The sequence below is a fragment of the Grammomys surdaster genome, unplaced genomic scaffold, assembly GCF_004785775.1.
Source record: "Grammomys surdaster isolate TR1022 unplaced genomic scaffold, NIH_TR_1.0 124938, whole genome shotgun sequence".
In the NCBI taxonomy this organism is placed as follows: domain Eukaryota; kingdom Metazoa; phylum Chordata; class Mammalia; order Rodentia; family Muridae; genus Grammomys; species Grammomys surdaster.
The window spans coordinates 230,858-255,374 of NW_021619867.1; the positions used below are offsets into that span (position 1 = coordinate 230,858).

General features: G+C 42.1%; 1 protein-coding gene across 1 annotated transcript; it reads right to left on the reverse strand.

Moving 5' to 3' along the window:
* Positions 1-14,467: 14,467 nt before the first annotated feature.
* Tchh (trichohyalin) lies at positions 14,468-20,261 on the reverse strand. Its single transcript, XM_028784915.1, has 2 exons — positions 20,124-20,261; positions 14,468-19,186 (listed from the first exon to the last, which is right to left on the reverse strand). Exons 1-2 carry the CDS (start codon positions 20,259-20,261, stop codon positions 14,468-14,470), a joined length of 4,857 nt encoding a protein of 1,618 aa, XP_028640748.1.
* Between the last annotated feature and the right edge of the window lie 4,256 nt (positions 20,262-24,517).

Below are 24,517 nucleotides of genomic sequence, written 5' to 3' on the forward strand. Positions count from 1 at the left end.
ATGAATGGATGTATGATAGCATATATAATTACCTACTTGTAGATACTTTGTTTCTAGGCTTTTATTATTATTAGCTATGACATAATGCCTATCTTGTGGGTCAATATTTGTGCACATCATGCTCACACTTTTAAAGTCTTTGGCTCCTCCAAATTACCACTTAACAAGCCATTCTTATCAAGAACAATTTTGTAAATGAAATGGTTGATGTTTGTTAGAGCTAACACATTCAAATAGAAAAATGTTTGTGTGGGTTATGCAAGCTCTTAATAGTATATATGCTAGTATACATGTATATATACATATATGTGTATAATCAGTGTGTATAGTATAGTTAATTTTAAGCTCACACTCCATGAGTTTATCAGATGACTAAGGAATGACTTTGAATAAACAAATGAGAACTCTGTGGGTTCCAACTTTGAAATTAATTTGTTATCTCACCTTCAGTAAATTTCTACAGTGTATGAGTTTGATTACCTTAGCCAGAAATGAGGAAAGTAGGGTAAATTATCTGGAATCACAGGACTTTAGTGGAAAAGACCCATGTTTTACAAAACAATTGTCTTCTAGTGTTTTCTGTTGAACTAACACCTCAGTCATGGTTGGCTTGATCACTGTTGTGTGCCAGGCCAGCTCACTGTCTGGAGCACAGTTGTGTTTAGCAAGTGTTTACTAAGGAAGAATATGGAAGAGGACTGAGCTGATTCCTAACGAGGCTTATTTTCTTGTAGATTTCTCATATGGTCATGACTACTGAACTAGACAGTGGAATTCCCCTTATTCAAGGATTATCCATCCTATGCTTTGAACAGGTTGTTTTTAATTTTCATGATTCCAAAGGCTAGGGTTATTATAAGGATACTGAAATGGAAGAGATTATATAAATTGTTTCATGTTACATGGACAAATTTGGATTTTTTTTAAATAAATAACATTTTAATTTATTTAGTTAGTCTCTCTCATGTGTGTGTGTGTGTGTGTGTGCGTGTATGAACATGAATGCATAACCATGCCACAACGTTCATGTGTAAGTCAGAGAACCACTTGTAGAGTCCATTCTTTGCTTTTACCATGCAAGTCCCAAGGACGAAACTCAGGTCATCAGACATGGTGGAAGTGCCTATACCACTTAGCCATCTTGCCTACCCATAAATCTGGATCTCCATTCATCTAAAACCTAAGTTTGTCTGTTCAACTTTGCCACCACCTCTTTCTAGGATTTGTGAGATGAAGCTACTACCATAACAAAGTACTGTACTGTAGACTTATAAATTTATAAAGTACCGTGGCTTATAAACAACAGAAATCTATCTCTCATAGGTTGAGACTTTGAAGCCCTGAAATCAGGTTTTCATATGATCAGATTCTGGCAGAGCCCCCCTTTCTGGTTCATCAATGGCATCTTTCTCTATCTTTACATTATATTGGTACTAGTTCCACTCATAAGTACTGTATCTGTGCTGGCTAGTTTTATATGAACTTGATACAAGCAAAAGTCATTTGAAGAGGGAATCTCAATTAAGAAAATTACTCCAAAAGACCAGGGCTATAGCCAAGCCTGTAGGGTATTTTCTTAACTAGTGATTTATGGGGGAGGGTCCAGTTCATTGCAAGTGGTACCATCCATGGCCTAGTGAACCTGGGCACTACAAGAACACAAGCTGAGCAAGCCATGAAGAGAAAGCCAGTAAGCAGCATTTCTCAATGGGTTTTGCATTGGCTCCTGCTTCCCAGTTCCTGCCATGCTTGAGTTCCTGTTCTGACTTCCTTCAGGATGAGCAGCGATGTGAAGTGTAATTCTTTCCTCCCCAAGTTGCCTTTGGTCACGGTGTTTTATTATAGCAATAGTAATTCTAATTAGGGCAGTGCCTTTGGGCTTTAATCACTTTCTAAGGGCCTTTCTATTACCATTGATTGGAGAGTTAAGAATGAATTTTGAGGGAACACATCCTCTCAAAACTGTGAAGTTACTTAAGTCTATTCTACTTTGCATCAACTACAAAGGTATTTTGAGAACCAATTGGTGTTTTAAACTTTAAAGAAGTACCTGAGGGTAGTAGTTCATACTTGTAATCTCAGCATGTGGGAAGTTGAGGCAGGAGGATTTCAAATTTTAGGATAATCTGGACTGCATAGTAAGACTGATTCAAAAAATAATAAATACAATAAAACTATAAAAATCTCAACAGAATGTGCAAAAAAAAAAGCCAGCAGGGAAAAATTAGTCTAGTAATTGTATAGAGAATAATTATTTTGGAATGTGTTACCCTGGTAATCTTTACTAGAAGTACCCCAATCTTGCCTGTAGTTGGGGGAGAGAGCTTAGCTTAACAAAGTGCTAGCCTTGCACACAGGAGGACTTAGGTACAAGTCCCAGAAGCCACATAAAATAAAAGCTAGGCAAGGTGGTTGGCAATTGTAATCCCAGTGCTACGGTGGTTGAGATGCGCAGATCTTTGGATTTGTTGGCCAGCTTGGCATATTAGGCAAGCTATAGGTCAATGAGAGGCCCTGACTTTTAAAAAGACCACAGCACCAAAGGAACGACACATGAGGTTGTTCTTTGGCCTTCATGCACACACACACACACACACACACACACACACACACATTTTCAGAGTAAAATTCATTAGACAAGAATCCATTAACTTTCTTCCATCAGATTACAAACGTACTGCCATCCATTTATATTTATATTTATATTATTTATTTATATTTATGTTCCACCCAAAAAGGTACTGATCTAAGCCTAGTTTTCCCTTTCTCTGTGGATGCTGTTCTGCCTTCTGACAAAACTTGCTGTATAGAGATTAGTGTGGTAGCACATTTCTATAATCTCAGCACTTGGAGACAGACCAGTTTGAGGTCAGACAAATGTCCTGTAGCAACAGAAAAGGATACAGAATAAGCAGAACAAAGCAAAGAAAAAAAGGAGGGAAAGAAGGAAGAAAGGTATTTCAGTTTGTTTTCTAGATTATTTCTTCTTCTTCCCACTTCATCCTCTTTTTGTTAGTTATTTCTCATCAAAGCATTAAAGCAAACTCAAGTATCTCATTTTGCAAAGTCCCATCATGGATCTCAAACCCACCTAACCTCCTTGCTGCCTGTGATAGTTCACATTCTTTTGAGACTTGTCTTCCCACTTCCCACGCTTCTGTATATTTTCCTTGGACCCCACCCTGCTCCATTGTCTACTAAAATAAGCACTTCTTAGCTTTATCTCACTTGGTTTCTCAGAAGTGTTTAGTAACTATCTTGTTTGTTTGTTTGTTTTAATTATTTACATTCCAGCTGTTGCTTCCTGTTCCCAGTCTCCCCTCCCACAGTTCTTTATCACATTCCTTTCCTGAGCTTGCCTCCAAGAGAGTGCTCCCCACATCCCACCCCAGCAGGCTTCCCTCTTCCCTGGGGCCTCAAGTCTCTCCAGGATTAAGTACATTGTCTCCCAGTGAGGCCAGACCAGGCAGTCCTTTCTATATATGTGCTAGGGAGGGTGACGGTGGTTGAACCAGCCTGTGAATGCTGCCTGGATGGTGGCTCAGTCTCTGGGAGCTCCCTGGGGTCCAGATTAGTTGAGACTGCTGGTCTGCCTATGAAGTTGACCTCCCCTTCAACGTCTTCAATCCTTCCCCTAATTCAACCATAGGGGACCCCAACTTCAGTCCAATGGTTAGATGTCTGTCTGTCTGTCTCAGTCAGCTGCTGATAGGGCCTCTTAGAGGACAGCCATGCCAGGCTCCTGTCTGTAAGCACATCATGGCATTAGTAATAGTGTCAGTAATAGTGTCCTCCACCTCCATGAGATGGATCCTAAGTTGGGCCTTCTCCATTTTTGTCCCTGCAGTTTTTTTAGACGGGAACAATTCTGTGTCAGAATTGTTTTGACTGTGGGTTAGTAACCCTGTCCCTCCGCTTGAGGCCCTGTTTATCTACTGGAGGTGGACTTTTCAAGTTCCCCGTCTCCATTGTTGGGTGTTTTTGCTAAGGTCACCTCCATTGAGTCCTCAGAGTCTCTCACCTCCCGGGTCTCTGGTACTTTCTAGAGCTCCCCCCCCCCACTCCTTGCCCCTAAGGCTGCTTATTTCCATTCATTCCCCTGGCCCTCTGGGCTTCTCTCCTGTCTTCTCCTTCTGAATACAGCAGATCCTGTTCTCCTTTTCTCCTCTTCCTCCCCTCTCCCACCTAGGTCCCTCCCTCCCTCTGCCTCCCTTGATTATTTTCTTCCCCCTTTTAAGTGGGATTGAAGCATCTTCACTTGGATCTTTCTGTTTGTTACACTTCTTACAGTCTGCGTGTTGTATCCTAGGTTTTCTGTACTTTTTAGTTAATAGCCATTTATCAGTGAGTACATATCATACATGTCCTTTGGGTCTAGGTTATCTCATTCAGGACTATATTTTCTAGTTCCATCCATTTGCCTTCAAAATTCATGATGTCCTCATTTTTAATAGATGAATAGTATTCCATTGTGTAAATGAATCACATTTTCTGTATCCATTCTTCAGTTCAGGAACATCTAGGTTGTTTCCAGCTTCTGGCTATTACAAATAAGGCAGCTATGAACATAGTGGAGCACATGTCCTTATGGTGTGGTGAGGCATCCTTTGGGTATATGCCAAAGAGTGATATATCTGGGTCCTCGGGTAGAACTATTTCCAGTTCGCTGAGGAACCTCCAGATTGATTTCTAGAGTGGTTGTACCAGTTTGCAATGGAGGAGTGTTCCTCTTATTCCACATCCTTAACAGCATCTGCTGTCACTTTAGGTTTTGATATTAGCCATTCTGACTGGTATGAGGTGAAATCTCAGGGTCGTTTTTATTTTCATTTCTCTGATGACTGAGGACTTCGAACATTTTTTAAAGTACTTCTCAGTCATTTGAGATTCCTCTGTTATGAATTCTCTGTTTAGGTCTGTACCCCATTTTTAATTTTTTTTTTGAGGTTAACTTCTTTGAGTTCTTTATACATTTTGGATATTAGCCCTCTATTGCATGTGGGGTTAGTGAAGATTTGTTTTCCCAATCTATAAGTTGCCAATTTGTCCTATTTTTGTTCTATTATTTGTCTTACAGAAGCTTTTCAGTTTCATGAGGTCTCATTTATCAATTGTTGATCTTAGAGCCTGGGCCATTGGTGTTCTGTTCAGGAAATTTCTCCCTGTCCCAATGAGTTTGAGGCTCTTTCACACTTTCTCTTCTATAAGATTTAGTACACTTGGTTTTATGTTGAGGTCCTTGATCCACTTGGACTTTAGCTTTGTGCAAGGTGATAAATACAGATCTCTTTTCATTCTTTTACATATAAACCTCCAGGTAGACCAGCACCATTTTTTTGAAGATTCTTTTTTTCTACTGTATGTTTTTGGCTTCTTTGTCAAAGATCAAGTATTCATAAGTGTGTGGGTTTATTTATGTGTCTTCAATTCTATTCCATTGAGCAACCTGTCTATCTCTGTACCAATACTATGTGGTTTCTATCACTGTTGCTCTGTAATACAACTTGAGGTCAGAGGTGGTGATTCCCTCAGAAGATCTTTTATTGTTGAGAATTGTTTTGGCTATCCCGGAGTTTTTGTTTTTCCATATGAAATTGAGAATTGTTTTTTCTATGTCTGTGAAGAATTGTGCTGGAATTGTGATGGAGATTTCATAGAATCTATAGATTGCTTTTGCTAAGATGGCCATTTTCACTATGTTAATCCTACCAATCAGTGAGCATGGGAGATCTTCCCATCTTCTGAGGTCTTTAATTTCTTTCTCCAGGGTAAGTTCTTGCCATACAGACCTTTTACTTGCCTGGTAAGAGTTACACCAAGATATTTTATACTATTTGTGGCTATTCTGATGAGTATTGTTTCCCTAGTTTCTTTTTTCAGCCTGTTTATCACTTGTATAAAGGAAAGCTATTGATTTGTTTGACAAAATATAACACCCCTTCATGTTAAAAGTCTTGGAGAGATCAGGAATTCATGGCACATACCTAAACATAGAAGCAATATGGAGTAAACCAACAGCCAACATCAAATTAAATGGAGAGAAACTAGAAGCAATGCCATTAAAATCAGGGACATGACAAGGTTGCCCATTCTCTCCCTACTTATTTGGTATAATACTAAAAGCTCTAGCTAGACAAGTAGACAACAAAAGGTGATCAAGAGGATACAAATTGGAAAGGAAGAAATCAAAGTATCACTATTTACAGATGATATGATAGCATACATAAGCAACTGCCAAAATTCTACCAGAGAACTCCTACAACTGATAAACAACTTCAGCAAAGCGGTGGGATATAGAGTTAAAAATTTTTTTTTTTTACAGCCTGTTCTATTCTAGTTTTTGTGACACCAGGATGGCGTGAAACTCACCTCTTCTTCTACTCTTCCACTTTTGCCAGGTGTATAAAGTTAAGAAATGGTTTATCATAATTAGAGACTTTTCAAACCCCAGCCTAAAGTTTTAAATATGCTATTTTTTTTTCTAGTGAGAGAGTTCATATATTTTCTCAGAACTTCAAAGAGTTATGTAGCTTATTGTTCTTAATAGAAAAAACAAACAGAAATTTAAAAGGCCAAAATGATTGAAGTCTTATAACAATCTAGTTAGGAATATGAAACAAGTATAAAGCCAACTAAGACAGAATATTGTGATCAATTAATGGATGGTAAAAATAATATATCTTTTTTGTTTGCTTTGTTTTGTTTTGTTTTTTTAAAACAGGGTCTCACTATGTAGCTCTAACTGTCCTGGAACTCACTATGTAGACTAGGCTGGTTTTGAATTCACAGAAATCCACCTGCCTCTGCCTCTCCAGTCCTGAAAATAAAGATGTGTGCCACCATACCCAACTGAAAATAACATATCTTAGACTGTCAATGAAGAGAAATATTAAATGTCAAAGTGATTAACACAGATTTTAAGGAGGAAGTAGAATTCAATCTGGGTCTTTCAAGTTATGTATAAATTTTCCTTGGATATAGGAGAGAAGGAGGAATTCCATGCAGATACAATTAGGAATTCCATGCAGATTCACCACAAGTCCATGAAGCAAGGACAATCAATGTTGTCCTAATGATTAGGTTTGAGCACATAGTTGGTGCTAAGGAGATCCATATTGATAAGGTGATGGACATTAGATTGTGTCTATCACAGACAGGCATTAAATTAAAAATTCAAGATCTACATTTTATCTTGCTAAAAATGTGACACATTTCTTCAAAGGAAGTAATTAAAATCAAATTCTAAAAGGTTTTGTAATTGATGTGCTTGTCGTTAGCAGCCTGAGGGTTCAAAAACTGATAAGTGATTAGGATCTTTTGGACTAGCTTGAGATTATCACATGTGACTCTCAGCTCTTTACTAACAAGGGAATGTGCTTATTATATGTTACATAGTATATAGATTATAATCTCCAGAAAATTACAGGTTCAAGACACTTGCTCAAAAAACAATTATCAAGACTGAGTGGATATATTAGCCATGTGTAATTAGTATAGAAGATGAAGCAGAAATGGGCCTCATGTTGAATACTAATGGCTATTGAAGTTTTGTTTGAATGGAATTAAATTCTAAGATTAAAGTTGTCCCTTAAGGAATAAATGAGAATCAAATGCACGTATGAAGATGGTAAAACAAAAGGGTCATTATCTTTGGTAGTAAGTGGATTAAAACAATGAAGTCAGTTTAAAATATTCTCTCTCCTCTCTCTCTCTCTCTCTCTCTCTCTCTCTCTCTCTCTCTCTCTCTCTCTCTCTCTCTCTCTCTCTCTGTGTGTGTGTGTGTGTGTGTGTGTGTGTGTGTGTGTGTGAGAGAGAGAGAGAGAGAGAGAGAGAGAGAGAGAGAGAGGAGAGAGAGAGAGAGAGAGGACTTGCTTTATAGACCAGGCTGGACTCAAGCTCACAAAGATCCGTCTACCTCTGTCTCCTGAGCGCTGGGATTAAAGCTGGGTACCACCGTGCCTGGCCAAAATGTTCTCTCTTAACTAATACACATGGATGATAAGAAGGAGCTCTGGGCAGGATTTTCAGAGACAGATAGAGGGAAATTCAGGGATGTTTGGCTAAGAAAACAAAATATTTAAAGCTAAAATAGGTTCTTATAAACACTGTAGTCAATTAAGTTTTTCTCCTGTTTTCTGTTAGCTAAATGTAAGAGTTAGGGTGGGATTCATTAGAGTCACTTTGAAATACACATTGGAAAAAGTTGAGTGTTCCAGTCAGAACTCTCTTTTGAGTCAGGGGCTCTTTTTGTAGACTAGGTTGGCCTGGGTACCATTATATGCCTCAGTTGACCTCAAGCTCATGATCCATCTGCCCCTACCTCTCAGTAGAATGTAAACATTTTCAGCCCTGAAGATAATGTTGTTGATAGATATTTTAACCTATTGGTCGAATATAATTCAATGGAAACCTAAGAAGCTCAAGAAGCTTATATAAGATCTCAAGAGAGTTGGCTGTGATCATCCGCATCTGTACTGGTCAGGCTCTGGCAGAGTCTCTGAAGACAGCTATACCAGGCATCAGCAATAGTATCTGGATTTGGTGTCTGCAGATGGGATGGATCCATAGGTGGGACAGTCTCTGGATGGCCTTTCCTTCAGTCTCTAGTCTACTCTTTATCCCTAAATTTCCTTTAGAACAGGAACCATTCTGAGCTAATGTTTTTTGAGATGGGTGAGTGGCCCCATCTCTCAACTGGGGGCCGTGCCTATCCACTGGATATGGTCTCTACAGGTTCTATCTCACCTTTGTTGGGTATTTGGCTAATGTCATCCCCGTTGGGTCCTGGGAACCTCTTGCTTCCCTGGCAACTGGGACTTTCTAGTGGCTACTCCCAGTTCCCCACCCCCCACTACTACATATTTCTATTCAATTTCCTCACTCTGTACTTCTCCCTGTCTCCTCCCACACCTGATCCTGCCTCCTTCTCCCCTCCCCTTCCTCTCTCACTTTCAGGTTCCTCCTTCCCTCTACCTCTCATGATTATTTTCCCCTTTCTAAGTAGGACTAAAGCATCCACACTTTGGTCTTCCTTCTTCTTGAGCTTCATATGGTCTGTGAGTTGTATCATGAGTATTCTGAGCTTTTTTCATATATATATATACATTATACAATATATGTATATTGTTTGTTTGTTTTTGTTTTTCGGTGTAGTGGTGTAGCCCTGGCTGTCCTGGAACTCACTCTGTAGACCAGACTGGCCTCGAACTCAGAAATCCACCTGCCTCTGCCTCCCAAGTGCTGGGATTAAAGGCATGTGCCACCACTTCCCGGCCTGAGCTTTTTTCTTAATATCCACTTATCAGGAAGTACATACCATGTGTGTTCTTTTGTGACTGGGTTACCTCACTCGGGATGATATTTTCTAATTCCATCCATTTGCCTGCGAATTTCTTAAAGTCATTGTTTTTAATAGCTGAGTAGTACTCCATTGTGTAAATAAATGTACCACATTTTCTGTATCCATTCCATTGTTGAGGGACATCTGGGTTGTTTCCAGCTTCTAAGCATGGGGACCTCAATGGAAGAGTTAGGGGAAAGACTGAAGGAGCTGAAAGGGTTTGCAACCCCACAGGAAGAACAATATCAACTAACCGGAACCCACAGAGCTCCCAGGGACTAAACCACCAACCAAAGAGTACACATGAAGGGACCCATGGGTCCAGCTGCATATGTAGCAGAGGAAGAAGGTCTTATCTGGCATCAACGGGAGGGGAGGCCCTTGGTCCTGTGAAGGCTCGGTGCCCCAGTGTAGGGGAATGCTAGGGTGGTGAAGGGGGAATGGGTGGGTGGGTAGGGGAGTACCCTCATATAAGTAGGGTGAGGGGGGATGGGAAAGGGTGTTTGCAGAGGAGAAACCGGAAAGGGGGACAGCATTTGAAATGTAAATAAATAAAATAACCAATAAAAATTTTTTAAAAATCTCAAGAGAATAAAGTTAAGGAAGAGCTCAGAATTACTACTTCACCCCTGCATATGAATTGCCTGGAACAAAGTTTTGCAAAGATCCTGAGCTCAGTAAATATTTATTGACTGAATAGTGAATGAAGAAACCTTAGATTCTTGTTTCCTTATAGGATTATTTTCATTATACCACAAAACTCCTCTGAATTCTAAAGTTTGAGAAATATTTTATTTTGCTTCATTATATTTTATAAGTATAAAAATATAATGCCAAATTCTAATTTTCCAACTAAATCTTACTCTTAACAGATATTTCTTCCAATTCTAGACTTATGTCATACAGATTTTTTTTTCTGTAGAAGTTTCTCCCCTGCATTATTTGAAGGCTGTAAATATCAGCCTGATGGAGAAAACTGTGATAATTATGCAACAAAAAGTGAAAATCAAAGCAACCAAGCAAGACCTGTTTGCACAATGCTAAGGATAAGATGATAATACATTTGTTTACCTACCAACAGATCACAGTTCTATTTTATGTACTGTATTAGTTGTTCAGGCCTGTCATAACAAAGTGCCACAGACTACTGGCTTGAATAAATTTACTTCTCACATTCTATAATGCTTGAAGTCAAAGACCAAAGTGTTAGCTTGACTGGCTACTAAGGGTTATAAGGAAAGATATGTTCCATACTTTTATCCTTGGCTTATAGGTAATGATCTTCTTTTTGCATTTTCATATCTCCCTACTTCTGTTTGTGTCTGTGCTCAATTTTCTTATTATAAGGATAACAGCTATAGCAGATTAGGACCCAAACTAACAACTTAATGTTAAATACTTCTTTAAATATTACATCTCCAAGTAAGAATACATTCAAAGTTACTCAAGGCTACAACATATAAACCAGTTTATGTATCTGTCTTCTCTGTCTCTGTCTCTCTCTCTCGCTCTGCTTGTGTCTGTGTCTGTCTGCCTGGCTGCCTGCCTGCCTGCCTGTCTGTCTGTCTGTCTGTGTCTGTCTGTGTCTCTGTATGTATTCAATGCTCAACACTTGGAAGACTTTTGAGGGCAATAGTATAAAAGGGAATGTATTCTTCCAGTAGTATAAAAAGGAGTAAAGACTTGTTGAAGGACAGAGATTCTGACCAACAGAACTTCAGAGAAGGGATTATTGGACTGTGAAGCCACAGACAAGCTGTGTTGAGAGTTTCAGAGTTGTAGCTTTTGTGAGTCTTTACCCATGTTGGGAAGGTGAGTTTTCAATGATGTAGCTGCTTTTGAGTCATCTCTCTACTCCTACTAAGTTAACCCTCACCCGTACTCCTGTTAGTAACCTAAAAACTCACTGGTTCACCAAGTTGGATGTTGATGCAACTGTTTCTTTGGTCTGTCATGAGCTCTAGTTCTGGGGTTGTGCCTTACCAGGAAAGTTTGTCACAAAACAATTCTCCATCCTATTTCTTAGTAACAGTTGAAGTAATGCTACTAGAACTTCTAGTTTGAAGTTAAAGATGCAATTGCGCAATAACATCAAGATCCTCCCCTGATACGTACATCATATAGCTGTAAAAAAAAGATGGTTGGCCTCCAAGTTTTCCTGCCACTGTGCTATGAGCAGCTAGGGCTTTACTGATACACTTGTCAAAAAAGGGTATTATTAAAATTGATAAAACAATCTGTAGAAACTGATGTTTTCCTCATTTGTAAGGTGCTATAAGAAGTCTGAATGGCTTTCATCACTACTGTTGAACTGTAGCATAACTGGTAAGTATAACGTCCTGGAGCTGGGGATTTTTTTTTGATGTTTTATTTACATTTCATATGTTGTCCCCTTACCCCATCCCTCACCCACCCAGGAACCCCCTATCCCCTCACCCCTCCTCCTTCTTCTCTGTGGATGTAACCCCTACCTACCCCCCCACTCCCACCTTCCCACTCTCAAAATTCCCACCCCCTGGGGTGTCCAGCCAAGCTGGGGATTTATAAGGAGAATCTTTTATGAGGATCCCGGGGAAAATATTGAATTTCTTTCAGGGCTTCTGTGGAGAAGTTAAAAGAAGAAAATATATATATGGAGGAAAAATGGTTTTATAGTTTGGAAAAGCAAAAGGGTTTCTTAGCTTTGCTTTTTTTCTTTCTTTCTTTCTTTCTTTTTTTTTTCTCTTCTTTTTTTAATTTAAATTTTTTTGCTAGTAACTTTTTTTAAAAAAAATGTTAATCAAAGGCTTTATAAGTTTGGTAATGCTCAATAACAAGATACCCATAAAATCAAAAGTGTAACCCAATACCCAACCTAGATATACCAACTTTTAGCTTTGCTTTTGATGAACGTCTCACATTTGTGTTAAAGTGTGAGAAGGCCTACACCCTTTGCAATTAAGTGTCTCCTTATTCAACCAAAATGATACTCAGGAGCTGTATTGTTATCCTTTGACTGAAATGTCAACTACAATTTTAGGGCATTTTCCATGATTTTTCACAAATAAAAATACTAATTTTCTTTTCTCTTCTCTTCCCTCTCTCTGTGTCTCTTTTCTAAGGTAGGCTTTTTTTTTGTATGTATTTCTGGGTTTCTTGGAACTTGCTCCATAGATCAGGCTGGACTTTAACTCAAAGACACATCTGTCTTTGCTTTTGAGTGCTGAGATTAAAGGAATGTGCCACTACACATGGCCTAAAATAGTGATAATCTTAATAAGGTCTTTTTGAGAATCTTCCCTAGTTACTCAATTAAATAATAGAATTCAGTACAATGATAATAGAGTGGCATGGAGGTGTCTGCATTGTGGGATAGTAATGTAACATTTGGACTAATTACTATTTAGCATTTTTTCTGATTCAGGCACCTCATGGACTATGTTGTTTAAATCACTGGGTCATTAATTATGTCTATAGGGCTGCTCCTAAATTTTAGGTCATGTTCTATCACTGGCTTAAGCACAAAGTAGCTACTCCATTTAAGAAGGAAATAGCAACATTGGGAGTGCAGTATGTCGTGACCAGTGTGAATCACTGCAAGAAAGGATACAGAAAGCAGTAGCATTGAGAACAAAACACTTAGAGAGTCTATGTGGTACTGGAAATAATATAAGGGACTCCTTAACTTCATCCAACACTCATTGAAAACCTTTTGGCCCCCTAACAAGACAGATATTTACAGAGTCTTGAGTAGGTTCCCACTAAAGTGAAATATATAAAAGTAGTAATAGTCTCAAACCCAACAAAACTTGGGGAAATGAAATAGCAGTTTTAAATTTGAATTATTTGAGCAATACCTTGCTTTTGCTTTTTTGAATTTTAAGTGGTGCTAAGTATAGAAATATAATGTCAAATTCTAATTTGTTATCTAAGTCTTACTCTTAAATAATATAGGAGTCACCTTAATTGGGAAAATTTGTAGGAAAAAACTCAAAGATTCTTTTCTTCCTTTCATATTTGGACAGAGCTAATAGCAAAAATACTGTAAGATATTAGAAATATATGATTTTCCAAATTCAATATGAGAAGTGATAGGCACATAATTAAAACAGACAAGAAAAATTATTTGCCAAACATTTATTGATTTTTTAAACAGTCCAATTATTTGAACAAGAATGTCTTCCAGGTAGTATAAGGCCTCAAAGGATTGTAAGCTGCTAAGTATAATCAAGAGACCTCTAGAAATTTATCCTCTGTTCATACATTTTCCCCTTTCCTTCTTCCATCACTTTATGAACTCTTATTGGACCCAAACAAGACAAATGTTTACAGAATCTTGAGTAGGTTCCCTCTAAACCAAAATGTACAAAAGTAGAAAAGTTCTCGAACCCGACAAAACTTGGGGAAATGGAACAGAGTGCTACAATTACAGTTTTAAATTTGAGTTGTTTGAGAAACACCTTGCTTTTGCTTCATAGGATTTTTAAGTGGTATTAAATATAAAAATATAATGCCAAATTATAATTGTCTGTCAAGCATTTCTTTTAACAGAGATTTGTTCCAGTTATGAACTGATTTCATATGGTATTTTCTGCATAAATTCTCCTCCTGCTGCATTATTTGAGGGCTGTAAAATTTCAGGCTGCTGATAGAATCTGTCACAATTATGCAACAAAACCTGAGAAAACCATTTGGAGGTAAAGACAAATAAAATTTAGGCCAAAGAAAATGTCAACTTGAACTCGTAAAATGAAGGCTCTAGACAAAATGATCCACCACTAAAATAGTGACCCAATTACTTTGAATATCAGATTGCCACATTATTCTTGTTATTTACGAAGACAATAAATCAATGTGTTCCTCAAACAAAATTCGTTCGAAATATTAAATGACTTATTTTTAAGTGCACATCATATCTGCACTAAAGAACAATGACATTTTGAAAAAAAACTACCTGAGGAAGAATGAAAGACAGGAATTGAAAGAAATTAAATGAGTATAGTAAAAGATTCTGTAAGAAAAGACACATTCTAAGATCAGAGAGTTTTCCCACAACCAGAAACACGTGAGTTATCTCTGGATAACCCAGTGTTTGTCATTTTCTTTTGCTTGAAGCTTTGGTTGGTGCCAGGATGTTGGCAGCATCTTTTAAGCGCGGTATTGAGACCTCTGCTCTTGGATGTACTCATAGAGAGGGCTGGATCGCACTGGTACATTGGCAAACTGGCGTGTGCCAGGCTCCAGGATTTGGCGGCGCCTCTGCTCCTCTTGCCTACGACGGATCTGCTCTTCTTGTAATTTTCTCTCCCGCTCTTGGCGACGTCTTTCTTCCTCTTCTTGACGTACTTCTTGCTCCTGGCGACGAATCTTATCCCTGGCAAACTGCTCCTCAGCTGGGTACTGACCATCTCGCTTCTCCCTCCGCAACTGCTGTTCCTCGCGCAGGTGTTTCTCTTCCCGGAATTCCCTGTCACGCTCCTGGCGGCGTCGCTGCTCTTCTTCCTGGCGAAGCTCTTCTACCTCTCGGAATTTTCTGTCACGCTCTTGGCGCTCTTGGCGAAGCTGTTGCTCCCGTTCCTGGAAACGCAGCTGCTGCTCTTCCCTTTCTTGCCTGAGCTCTACTTCCCTGCGGAATCTTCTGTTGTCCCTTTCCTGGAGACGACGCTGCTGTTCCTCTCTTTCCTGGCGGAGTCGCTCCTCTTCTTGGAACTTCCTGTCACCCAACTCGCGGCGCAGCAGCTCCTCCCTTTCCTGAAGAAGCTCTTCTTCCTCACGGACTCTCCTGTCCCGCTCCTGTCTTAACTGTTGCTCGCGTTCCTGGCGGCGCCGCTGTTGCTCCTCAAAGCGAAGTTGTTCCTCCTCGCGCTCCCTGCGGAGCTGCTGCTCTTCCTCGCGCTCCCGGCGGAACTTTCTGTCTCGGAGCTCCTCTTCCTCCAGTTCCTGGCGGAGTTCTTGGTCCCGACGGATCTTTCTGTCCCTCAGCCGCTCTTCCTCGCGCTCCTTGCGGAGCTCTTGTTCCCGGCGGAGCTCTTGCTCCCGGCGGAACTTTCTGTCCCTCAGCTGCTCTTCCTCCAGTTCTTGGCGGAGCTCTTGTTCCTCACGGGATTTTCTGTCACGTTCCTGGCGCCTTAGCTCCTCTTCCTGGAGTTCCTGGCGGATCTTTCTGTCCCTCAGCCGCTCTTCCTCCAGGTCCTGACGGAGCTCTTGTTCTCGGCGGGATCTTCTGTCACGTTCCTGGCGCCTTAGTTGCTGTCCCTCCAGTTCCTGGCGGTGCTCTTCTTCCTCACGGAATTTTCTGTCGCGTCTGAGCTCTTGTTCCCTGCGGATCTTTCTGTCCCTCAGCTGCTCTTCCTCGAGTTCCTGGCGGAGCTCTTGTTCTTCACGGAGTGTTTTGTCACGTTCCTGGCGCCTCCTCTGCTCTTCTTCGCGTTCCTGGCGGAGCTCTTGTTCCCGGCGGAATCTTCTGTCGGGTTCCTGGCGTCTTAGCTGCTCTTCCTCCAGTTCCTGGCGGAGCTCCTCTTCCCGGCGGAACTTTCTGTCACGCTGCTGGCGGCGCTCCTCTTCCTCGCGCTCCTGGCGGAGCTCTTGTTCCCGGCGGAATCTTCTGTCGGGTTCCTGGTGGCTCAACTGCCTTTCCTCCAGTTCCTGGCGCCGCTCTTCTTCTTCACGGAATTTTCTGTCGCGTCTGAGCTCTTGTTCCCGACGGAATTTTCTGTCCCTCAGCTGCTCTTCCTCAAGTTCCTGGCGGAGCTCTTGTTCCTCATGGGATTTTCTCTCACGTTCCTGGCGCCGCCTCTGCTCTTCCTCAAGTTCCTGGCGGAGCTCTTGTTCCCGGCGTGATTTTCTGTCACATTCCTGGCGGCGGCGCTGCGCTTCCTCCACCCTCAAACGGTCTCGCTCTTGGCCACGCAGCTGCCTTTCCTCCAGTTCCTGGCGGCGCTCTTCTTCTTCACGTAATTTTCTGTCGCGTCTGAGCTCTTGTTCCCGACGGAATTTTCTGTCCCTCAGCTGCTCTTCCTCGAGTTCCTGGCGGAGCTCTTGTTCCTCACGGGATTTTCTCTCACGTTCCTGGCGCCTCCTCTGCTCTTCCTCAAGTTCCTGGTGGAGCTCTTGTTCCCGGCGTGATTTTCTGTCACATTCCTGGCGGCGGCGCTGCGCTTCCTCCACCCTCAAACTGTCTCGCTCTTGGCCACGCAGCTGCTCTTCCTCCAGTTCCTGGCGGCGCTCTTCTTCCACACGGAATTTTCTGTCGCGTCTGAGCTCTTGTTCCCGGCGGAACTTTCTGTCCCTCAGCTGCTCTTCCTCGAGTTCCTGGCGGAGCTCTTGTTCCTCACGGGATTTTCTCTCACGTTCCTGGCGCCTCCTCTGCTCTTCTTCGCGTTCCTGACGGAGCTCTTGTTCCCGGCGGAAACTTCTGTCGCGCTCCTGGCGGGGTTCTTGCTCCCGGCGGAATCTTCTGTCCCTCAGCTGCTCTTCCTCACGTTCCTGGCGGGGTTCTTGTTCCCGGCGGAATCTTCTGTCCCTCAGCTGCTCTTCCTCACGCTCCTGGCGGGGTTCTTGTTCCCGGCGGAATCTTCTGTCTCGTTCCTGGTGCCTTAGCTGCTCTTCCTCACGCTGCTGGCGGCGCTCTTGTTCCTCACAGGATTTTCTGTCGCGCTCCTGCCGAAGTTCTTTCTCACGATCTTGGAGGCGCCGTTCCTCCTCTTGGAATTCTCTCTCTTGTTCTTGACGCCGCCTCTGTTCTTCCCGTTCCTTCCGCAGCTGCCGTTCCTCCTCAAGGAACTTGCCATCTCTCTCCTGTTGCCGTCTTCTCGATTCTCCCTGAAGCTGTTCTTCCTCCTGGAACCCCTCATCTAGTCTTTTGGCTTCCCGGTGGTGCTCTCGCTGACGCTGCTCTTCCTCTAGGATCTGACGGTCGCGCTGCTGTCGGCGCCTCCTCTCCTGCTCCAGCTCTCTCTTCTCTTCCTCTTCGTCTTGCAGAGGCCGCCGATCCTGACGTCTCTCTCGCTCCCGAGAATCTTCCAGCTGCTGGATCGTTTCCTCATCCTCTCTGCGTTTGGCGAAGAGCCTGTTACTACGAACTTCATTTTCTTTCCTTGGTTGCCACTGCCATTTCAGATCCCTACGCTGATCTTCATCCTGAAGCTGCAGGTCCTCCTCTTGATACTGCCTCTCCTGCTGCAGGCGCCTCCTTTCTCTCTGCAGCCGCTCTTCCTCCTGCTGCAGCCGCTCTTCTTCCTGCTGCAGGTCCTCCTCCTGATACTGCCTCTCCCGCTGCAGGCGCCTCTTTTCCCGCTGCAGTTGCTCTTCGTCTTGCTGCAGCCGCTCTTCCTCCTGCTGCAGATCCTCCTCTCTGCGGTGTTGCCTCTCCCGCTGCTGGCGCTGCTCTTCTCGCAGCAGTCGCTCCTCGCGTAGCTCTTCCTCCCTACGTTGCCTCTGGCTAGGTTTGCCGTACAGTGTGTGGCGCCTCTGGCTTTCTTCGCGCAGTTGCCTGCTCCTGTTTGGCTCCCGACGTTCCTCATGGCGCCGCCTCTGTTCTTCCTCTAGGAGGCTGTCCTGGAGCTCTGCTCGTTGCAGCTCCTCCTCCCGGAACCTCTGCTCCTGCTCCAGGCGCTCCTCCGCCCGCTGCCGCCTCTCACGCTGGTTGCGCTCGCGCGCCTCCTCAGCGGTACGCTGCCGTTGGAGGTCGCGGCGCTGCTCCTCCTGCTCCCGGAGCTGACGCTCCTCCAGCTCCTGACGAAGCCTCTGCTCCTGCCTGCGAGGCCTAGAGTAGACCTTGTTCTGACGGGCTTCTGCCTCGCTTTCGAGCTGCCACTGCCACCTCTGGGTGATGCTCTCGTCGGGTTCCTGGACCCGTGTCTGCTCATCCTCCTCAGCCAGCTCCTGCTCGCGCCTCCGCTCCTGCCTCAGCTCTTGCTCGCGCCACAGTTCCTGCCTCAGCTCCTGGTCGCGCCTTAGCTCCTGCTCGCGTCTCAGCTCCTGCCTCAACTCCTGCTCGCGCCTTAGCTCCTGCTCGCGTCTCAGTTCCTGCCTCAGCTCCTGCTCGCGTCTCATTTCCTGCCTCAGCTCCTGCTCGCGCCTTAGCTCTTGTTCGCGCCTCTGTTCCTGCCTCAGCTGCTGCTCGCGTCTCAGTTCCTGCCTCAGCTCCTGCTCGCGCCTTAGCTCTTGTTCGCGTCTCAGTTCCTGCCTCAGCTCCTGCTCGCGCCTTAGCTCTTGTTCGCGCCTCAGCTCCTGCCTGCGATTCAGCTCCTGTTCGCGTCTCAGTTCCTGCCTCAGCTCCTGATCGCGCCTCAGCTCCTGATCGCGCCTCAGCTGGGGTTCGCGCAGCTCTTCTTGCCGGCGCCTCTGCAGCCTTCTCTCTTCTGTTTGGCCCTTGCCCTTGAGTTCCTGTCTCTCTCGCCTTTGCTGTTCCTCTACCTCAGAAAACTCCTCAGCGTCACGACCCTTACTCGAGCTTAGCGGCTCTTTCTCTGCAAGGCGCTCCTCCAGTTCTTGCAGTTCTCGCCTTTGCAGTCGCTGCTCTTCGTCGCGGTGCTGCCTGTCGAGCTGCTCCAACCTCTGCTCCTCAGCGCGCTCCTCCTGCTCAAGTCTCTTCTGCCGGCTTCGGCGCCCAGGTTCTTCGTCCAGTTGTCTGTCCCGGAGCTCGAATCTCCTTTGGTCTTCTTGCCTGCGATCTTGTGACAGGTTCCTTTTTTCCCTGGGCAGGGCTCTCTTCTCGCCTAGCTGTGTGGCCTGGTCGAGAGCATAATAGCAAGCTTGAGCAATCTTGAAAACTATCAGGAGGAATTCGTTGAAATCAACACGTCCGTTGCAGTCGCGATCGAGAAGCTCTAGGGTCAGGTCTACCGTCTCAGGGTCATGTGGTGTCTATGAAAAGATTTTTAAAAAGTTTTATAATTAATTATTTATAAATAGTAAGCTTTTCCTCTCACACCTGTTTTAGTGGGGGATATTCGGAGCGATTAGAAAATGCACAGTAGGGTGGGGGAGATGCCTCAGCTGTTAAGAGCACTTGACTGCTCTTCCAGAGGTCTTGAGTTCAATTCCCAGCAATCACATGGCGGCTCACGACCATCTATAATGGGATCTGATGCCCTCTTCTGGTGTGTCTGAAAGAAGCGACAGTGTACTCACATAAAAGAAATAAATCTTAAAAAAGAAAAAAGGAAAAGAAAAGAAAATGTGCACTGTATGTCGTCTTATTTTCCCAGATAATTGAACAGCTCATTTCAAAACATACCCTTGTTGGAAATTTTTGTAATCGTGTGCTGATCAAAACAACAAATTTTTTTCTAGATGAGTGAATAAGAATGCTTTCATCCTTGTGATCAATAAAATGAAATCTTATGAAGACTTCTAACAGACATTTCTACTTGAAATAGCCAGTGCTCCTGATTTAATTAGGGCTTCTGATTTAATTTTTATTCCATGTTTGAAGAAGAACTGAAATATTTACAGCAATGCCGTTTTAACTGAGAAACAGACAGATTTCTGTTGCTGAAAGTTGGAAGGTGGGGGGAGTCTCTTCAGTTCTACTAACTTGATCAGGCATCATTAGTGGTAATGCCCTATTAACTTACACTTCATTCCTATTAACTATGCCGTCAAAACCATTAAATATACACTATTAACTTCTTTAGTACTCAGATTACAATACAGATTTAAATACCTCAGGCTCAAAAATGAATGTAGACCTGTCATATTTTAAAACAATATTAATCAATGTTCATTGTTCTGGTCTTTCTTGGGAGGAAAATTGATAGCCCCATACCTATAGATTTCTTTTTTGTGTGTGAGGTCTTACCTGAAGGACATCTCCAAGTTCTCTCTCAAGGAGGTTTTTCAGGTCTTTCTTGCTAAGTGATGCTCCATCACAACTTTGTGATGCATATTGATTGAAAACTTCGGTGATATCAACAATGCTTCTTATAAGTGGAGACATTTTTTTTCTTAAAATTCAAGTAAACCTAGAACAATAAAATAGGATTCAGAGTCAAATCTCTGCTTCTGACTTCGGGGAAACTTCATTCACACTGATTTAAACAGATCTTTGGACATGTCACTCATAGTTCTTTTAACTTGCATTTTCAGAGCATTTTATCTTTGAATACTGTATTCAGGGAGAGGGAGAACAATATTGAAAAGTTCTAAGCCAATAAATCATCTTTAAACTATATTAAGTCAACTTTTCACTGTTCATCAGTATAGATTATCCATAAGCTCCCTCCTCCTGTTTTTCATCATATTTCAGAGCAGAGAGTGGAGAGATGAGGGCAAGAATTTAAATTCTACATATTACTACTCATAGCAACTCTCAAAGTTGAGCAAAGAGGATAGGCAAAAGCAAAGATGTGGAGAGAGACTTGAGCATCTTCAGACGTGAATATGTGACCATGCATGCCAACTGTGTCTCCAAGAACATTGCAGCACACAGAACAAAGGAAATGTGAATTATTCCTTAAATGTATAGCCCATAAGACACTAATTCATGTTATCCAAATAAAACATTGTAACATCTAGATAGAACAAGGCAGAAAAACAGAATACATGCTGTATACCTTAACTCAGTTATACTATGGCTATCCAATCTTCTATTATTGAAAATTATTTGAGAGATCCTTTCTATTTGGCTAGGCAGGGTCAGTGAGTCAAACAAACCTGGAGAACTTTGAATGATATTGTTCTTAGGGCTGACTTTGTTAAACTCAAGTAAATAATTTGAATGTTGGATTATTAAAAAGGGAGGACTCTGGGAACGTAGTTCACTGGTAAAATGACTGCTAGTATGTTCGAGATAATATGTTCAATTCCCATAATGCCAGAACAAAGCAAAATATACAGCAACAACAAAGCCTTATCCAGCAACAGACTGGTGTTAAAAGAATATTTGGGGGCTAGAGAGATGGCTCAGTGGTTAAGAGCACTGGCTGCTCTTCCAGAGGTCCTGAGTTCAAATCCCAGCCACCACATGGTGGTTCACAACCATCTGCAATGGAATCTAACGCCCTCTTCTGGTGTATCTGAAGACAGCTACAGTGTACTCATATTCATAAAAAATAAATATATCTTTTAAAAAAGAATATTTGGATGGCTTTGCTGGCTGCCTGCACAGCACTGCACTTAGGTGAGTTCTTTATATCATTTCAACTTCAATATCTCATACACCAATTCAGATGTATAAAAATGCCTATGCATACAAAAAAGATCAAAAGGGTTTGCCCACTTTTGAGATCATAGTTTTTCAGAAAGATGAGCTTCATAAGAGGCACATACAATATTTCTTGATGTGTGTAGTATTGAGTTCAGAGCCTTGGCAGAGTTGCTGCTTTTCATTCAACTAATGGCTCCAACCATGAGGAGATGGAGTAAGCCAAGCATGCTGGTTCATCCCTTTATTCCTCGTTTCCAAGAGGCAGAGGCAGGTGAATTCCTGTGAGTTTGCAACCAGCCTGGTCTGTATAGTAAGTTCTAGGCCAGACAAAAAAGAAAAAACCCAGTAGGCAGCAGATGAAATGAGATTTAGCCAACACCAGAAGGTAGAGGTCCCTTCTGGAAGATAGGACCTACCTCTCTTCTCCTAATAGGTACCGTGGCTAGAAAACGAGGAATTATAGAATACCATCCCATAGAATGGAACTTACCCACTTCACCAGAGGAAGAAGACAAGTGCTCGCTGACACTGCTGGCAAGTGTGCTAGGTAACTGGGAGCCTGGCCTTTTATAGGGGTTTTAATTGTGCCCCAGGGAGCAACTTAGGAAGGAGCCACCCACTCTGTGGGATGACCTGATTCATTGAAATCCCGGCTCCACCTCTGTCTCCAGGAATGGCTTGTTTATCTCACTATTTGCTCACGTAGCTATTTGGCACAGGGTTCACAAGACTTGCCTCCTGACTGGGTACTGGCCCCACCTAATACATAAAGGAGGATATTCTCCAGATTTTCTAATTTTCTTTAATTGTTAAAATAAAAAAAAACATTAATAATTGTGTATGCGTGTGCTCCTATGAGTATAGGTGCCTAAGGATGCCAGAGATGTTGGATTCCTCTGGGACTGGCCACCCAACAAGGATACTGGAAACCAAACTCAGGTCCTTTACAAGAGCAGTAAGTGCTCTTAACTCCTCGGCCATATTTCTCACTCCTTAAACCATTTGTTTTATGGAAGGTACAAATTCTAGGTTGACAACAAACAGGATTTCTTTTTTTTACATAAACTGATGAGAAGCAATTAACTTCTCTATGGTATGTAACACACCATGAAGAAATTCCCATAAGCCCTGACTGGCAGACTGTGCAGATGAAAAGGGAGGTGAGCAAATATCTTTTTTAAAAATTCAGATGGAAATTTATTTTACATTCTATTCCTCTAATTTTTTTCCTACAGGTTAGGGGTTGCTTCTTGACTAACTAATTTTGGAGAATATCTTAAAATATGTGTTTATCAAACTGTTGATGAGAAAGCATATTGTGAAATTTCATTCTTAGAGATATTAAATCTAAATGAATTTTGTTCATTTGTTTTTCTTGTTAGCATATTGCAGCCCCTGGAGAAAAAGAGTTAGTGTAATGCATCATTGTAGATATAATCATGTCATTTGGCCTAAGTTACTAATGGCTATGACATCTAAGCACTTGAGTTGGCTTCTTCTGGAAGCACATTAAGGTCATTCTAGCCTATTAGAGCTGTCAGGGCTTTCTCAACCCTGGTGATCATTTGTGAATCTCGGTGTTATTTTATTGTAAGGAACTGGATTCATTCTGGGTTGTCAGTGACTCCCACCCTTCCATTTCATACTACATGAAACTTTGGTTCATAATAGGTTTATGGAGACTATTAAATGATTCAGCAGCTTCTTTGAAATTCTGTCTCCACCAAAGGCAAGTGTTGGTTTTGGGGATTTTGAGAAGAATTTAGATTCCTTCTTGATGTCCATTTCTCACTCTGCTTACTGGCATCCCTGACATGGATTAACTAGAAAGTTGAGATGATAAGAGATGAAAAGACTATTGTAAATCTAGTTCATTTCTGTCTCTTCATGGCTTTCAGTACCAAGGTCTGTGATTTCCAAGTTTTGTCAGAACTGTCATTATCTATTGGGGATAGTGAATTGATTAATATGGCAAACCCTTAAAGAGTAAGGCTTCTCTGACTCAGTTCTAACTAATGTTTTATACAGATTTCTTAGTCTTTGGACCAACTTCAGCAATGGACACACATAACTAACTATGGGTCATCAAAAGTGCTTTTGTCTTTTCCCGAGATTTTTGTTATTTTGCCTAGATAGTCTTCAAGGGATTCTCCATAACCACATTATATCTCTTTGTTATCTGTTCTCTCTCTCTCTCTCTCTCTCTCTCTCTCTCTCTCTCTCTCTCTCTCCCTCCCTCTCTTTCTCTCTCTCCCCCCTGCACCATGTGTGTGTCTGTGTGTGTGTCTGTGTGTGTATGTGTGTGTGTGTGTGTGTGTGTGTGTGTGTGTCTGGCAGGATTTTGCTAGATAATCCAAAATGGTCTCCGACTTCTGACCTTCCTATTGTCACCTCAGGAGTCTGCTTGTTTTATTCATCCATGTTCTGTTAGAAAATTTCAGTCTAGGTTTTTCATCTTGGAAAAAGTTAAATCTTAAGTTTAGTAATGTCTTTCTTTTTCATTCCTGTCTAAAGTGATTACAACAGAAAGGAAAATATTTTAAAAACACCGAAAGTCTCAGAGAATTGACTCCTCCTCCTCTTTCTTGTATATTCATCCATTTTTAAATAAGTCCATTCTTATAACAGTGTTATAAGAACAGCTGCATATGTTCTTTTATTTCAGACTAAGTGTAAAATAAAACAAGAATATCATTTCAGGGAGCTAGACCAATGGCTCAGAAATTAAGAGCAGTTGTTGCTCTTGCAGAGGACTATTTACAACCTGTTGTTTTAGTTGCAGGGACTTTGATACCCTAATTTAGCCCCTACAACTACAGGTATACATATTACACATGTACAAATATTCAGGCAAGTATATATTTTTAAAAGAATATAGAAATAAACAGAAACAGTTATGTGTGGTGTTACATGCCTTTAACATCAGCACTAGGGAGACAGAGGCCAACAGATGTCTGTGAGTTCAAGGCCAGCCTTGTTTACACAGTGAATTCTATGCCTTCATGAGTTACCTAGTAAGACTCTTTCTAACAACAGCAGCAATAATG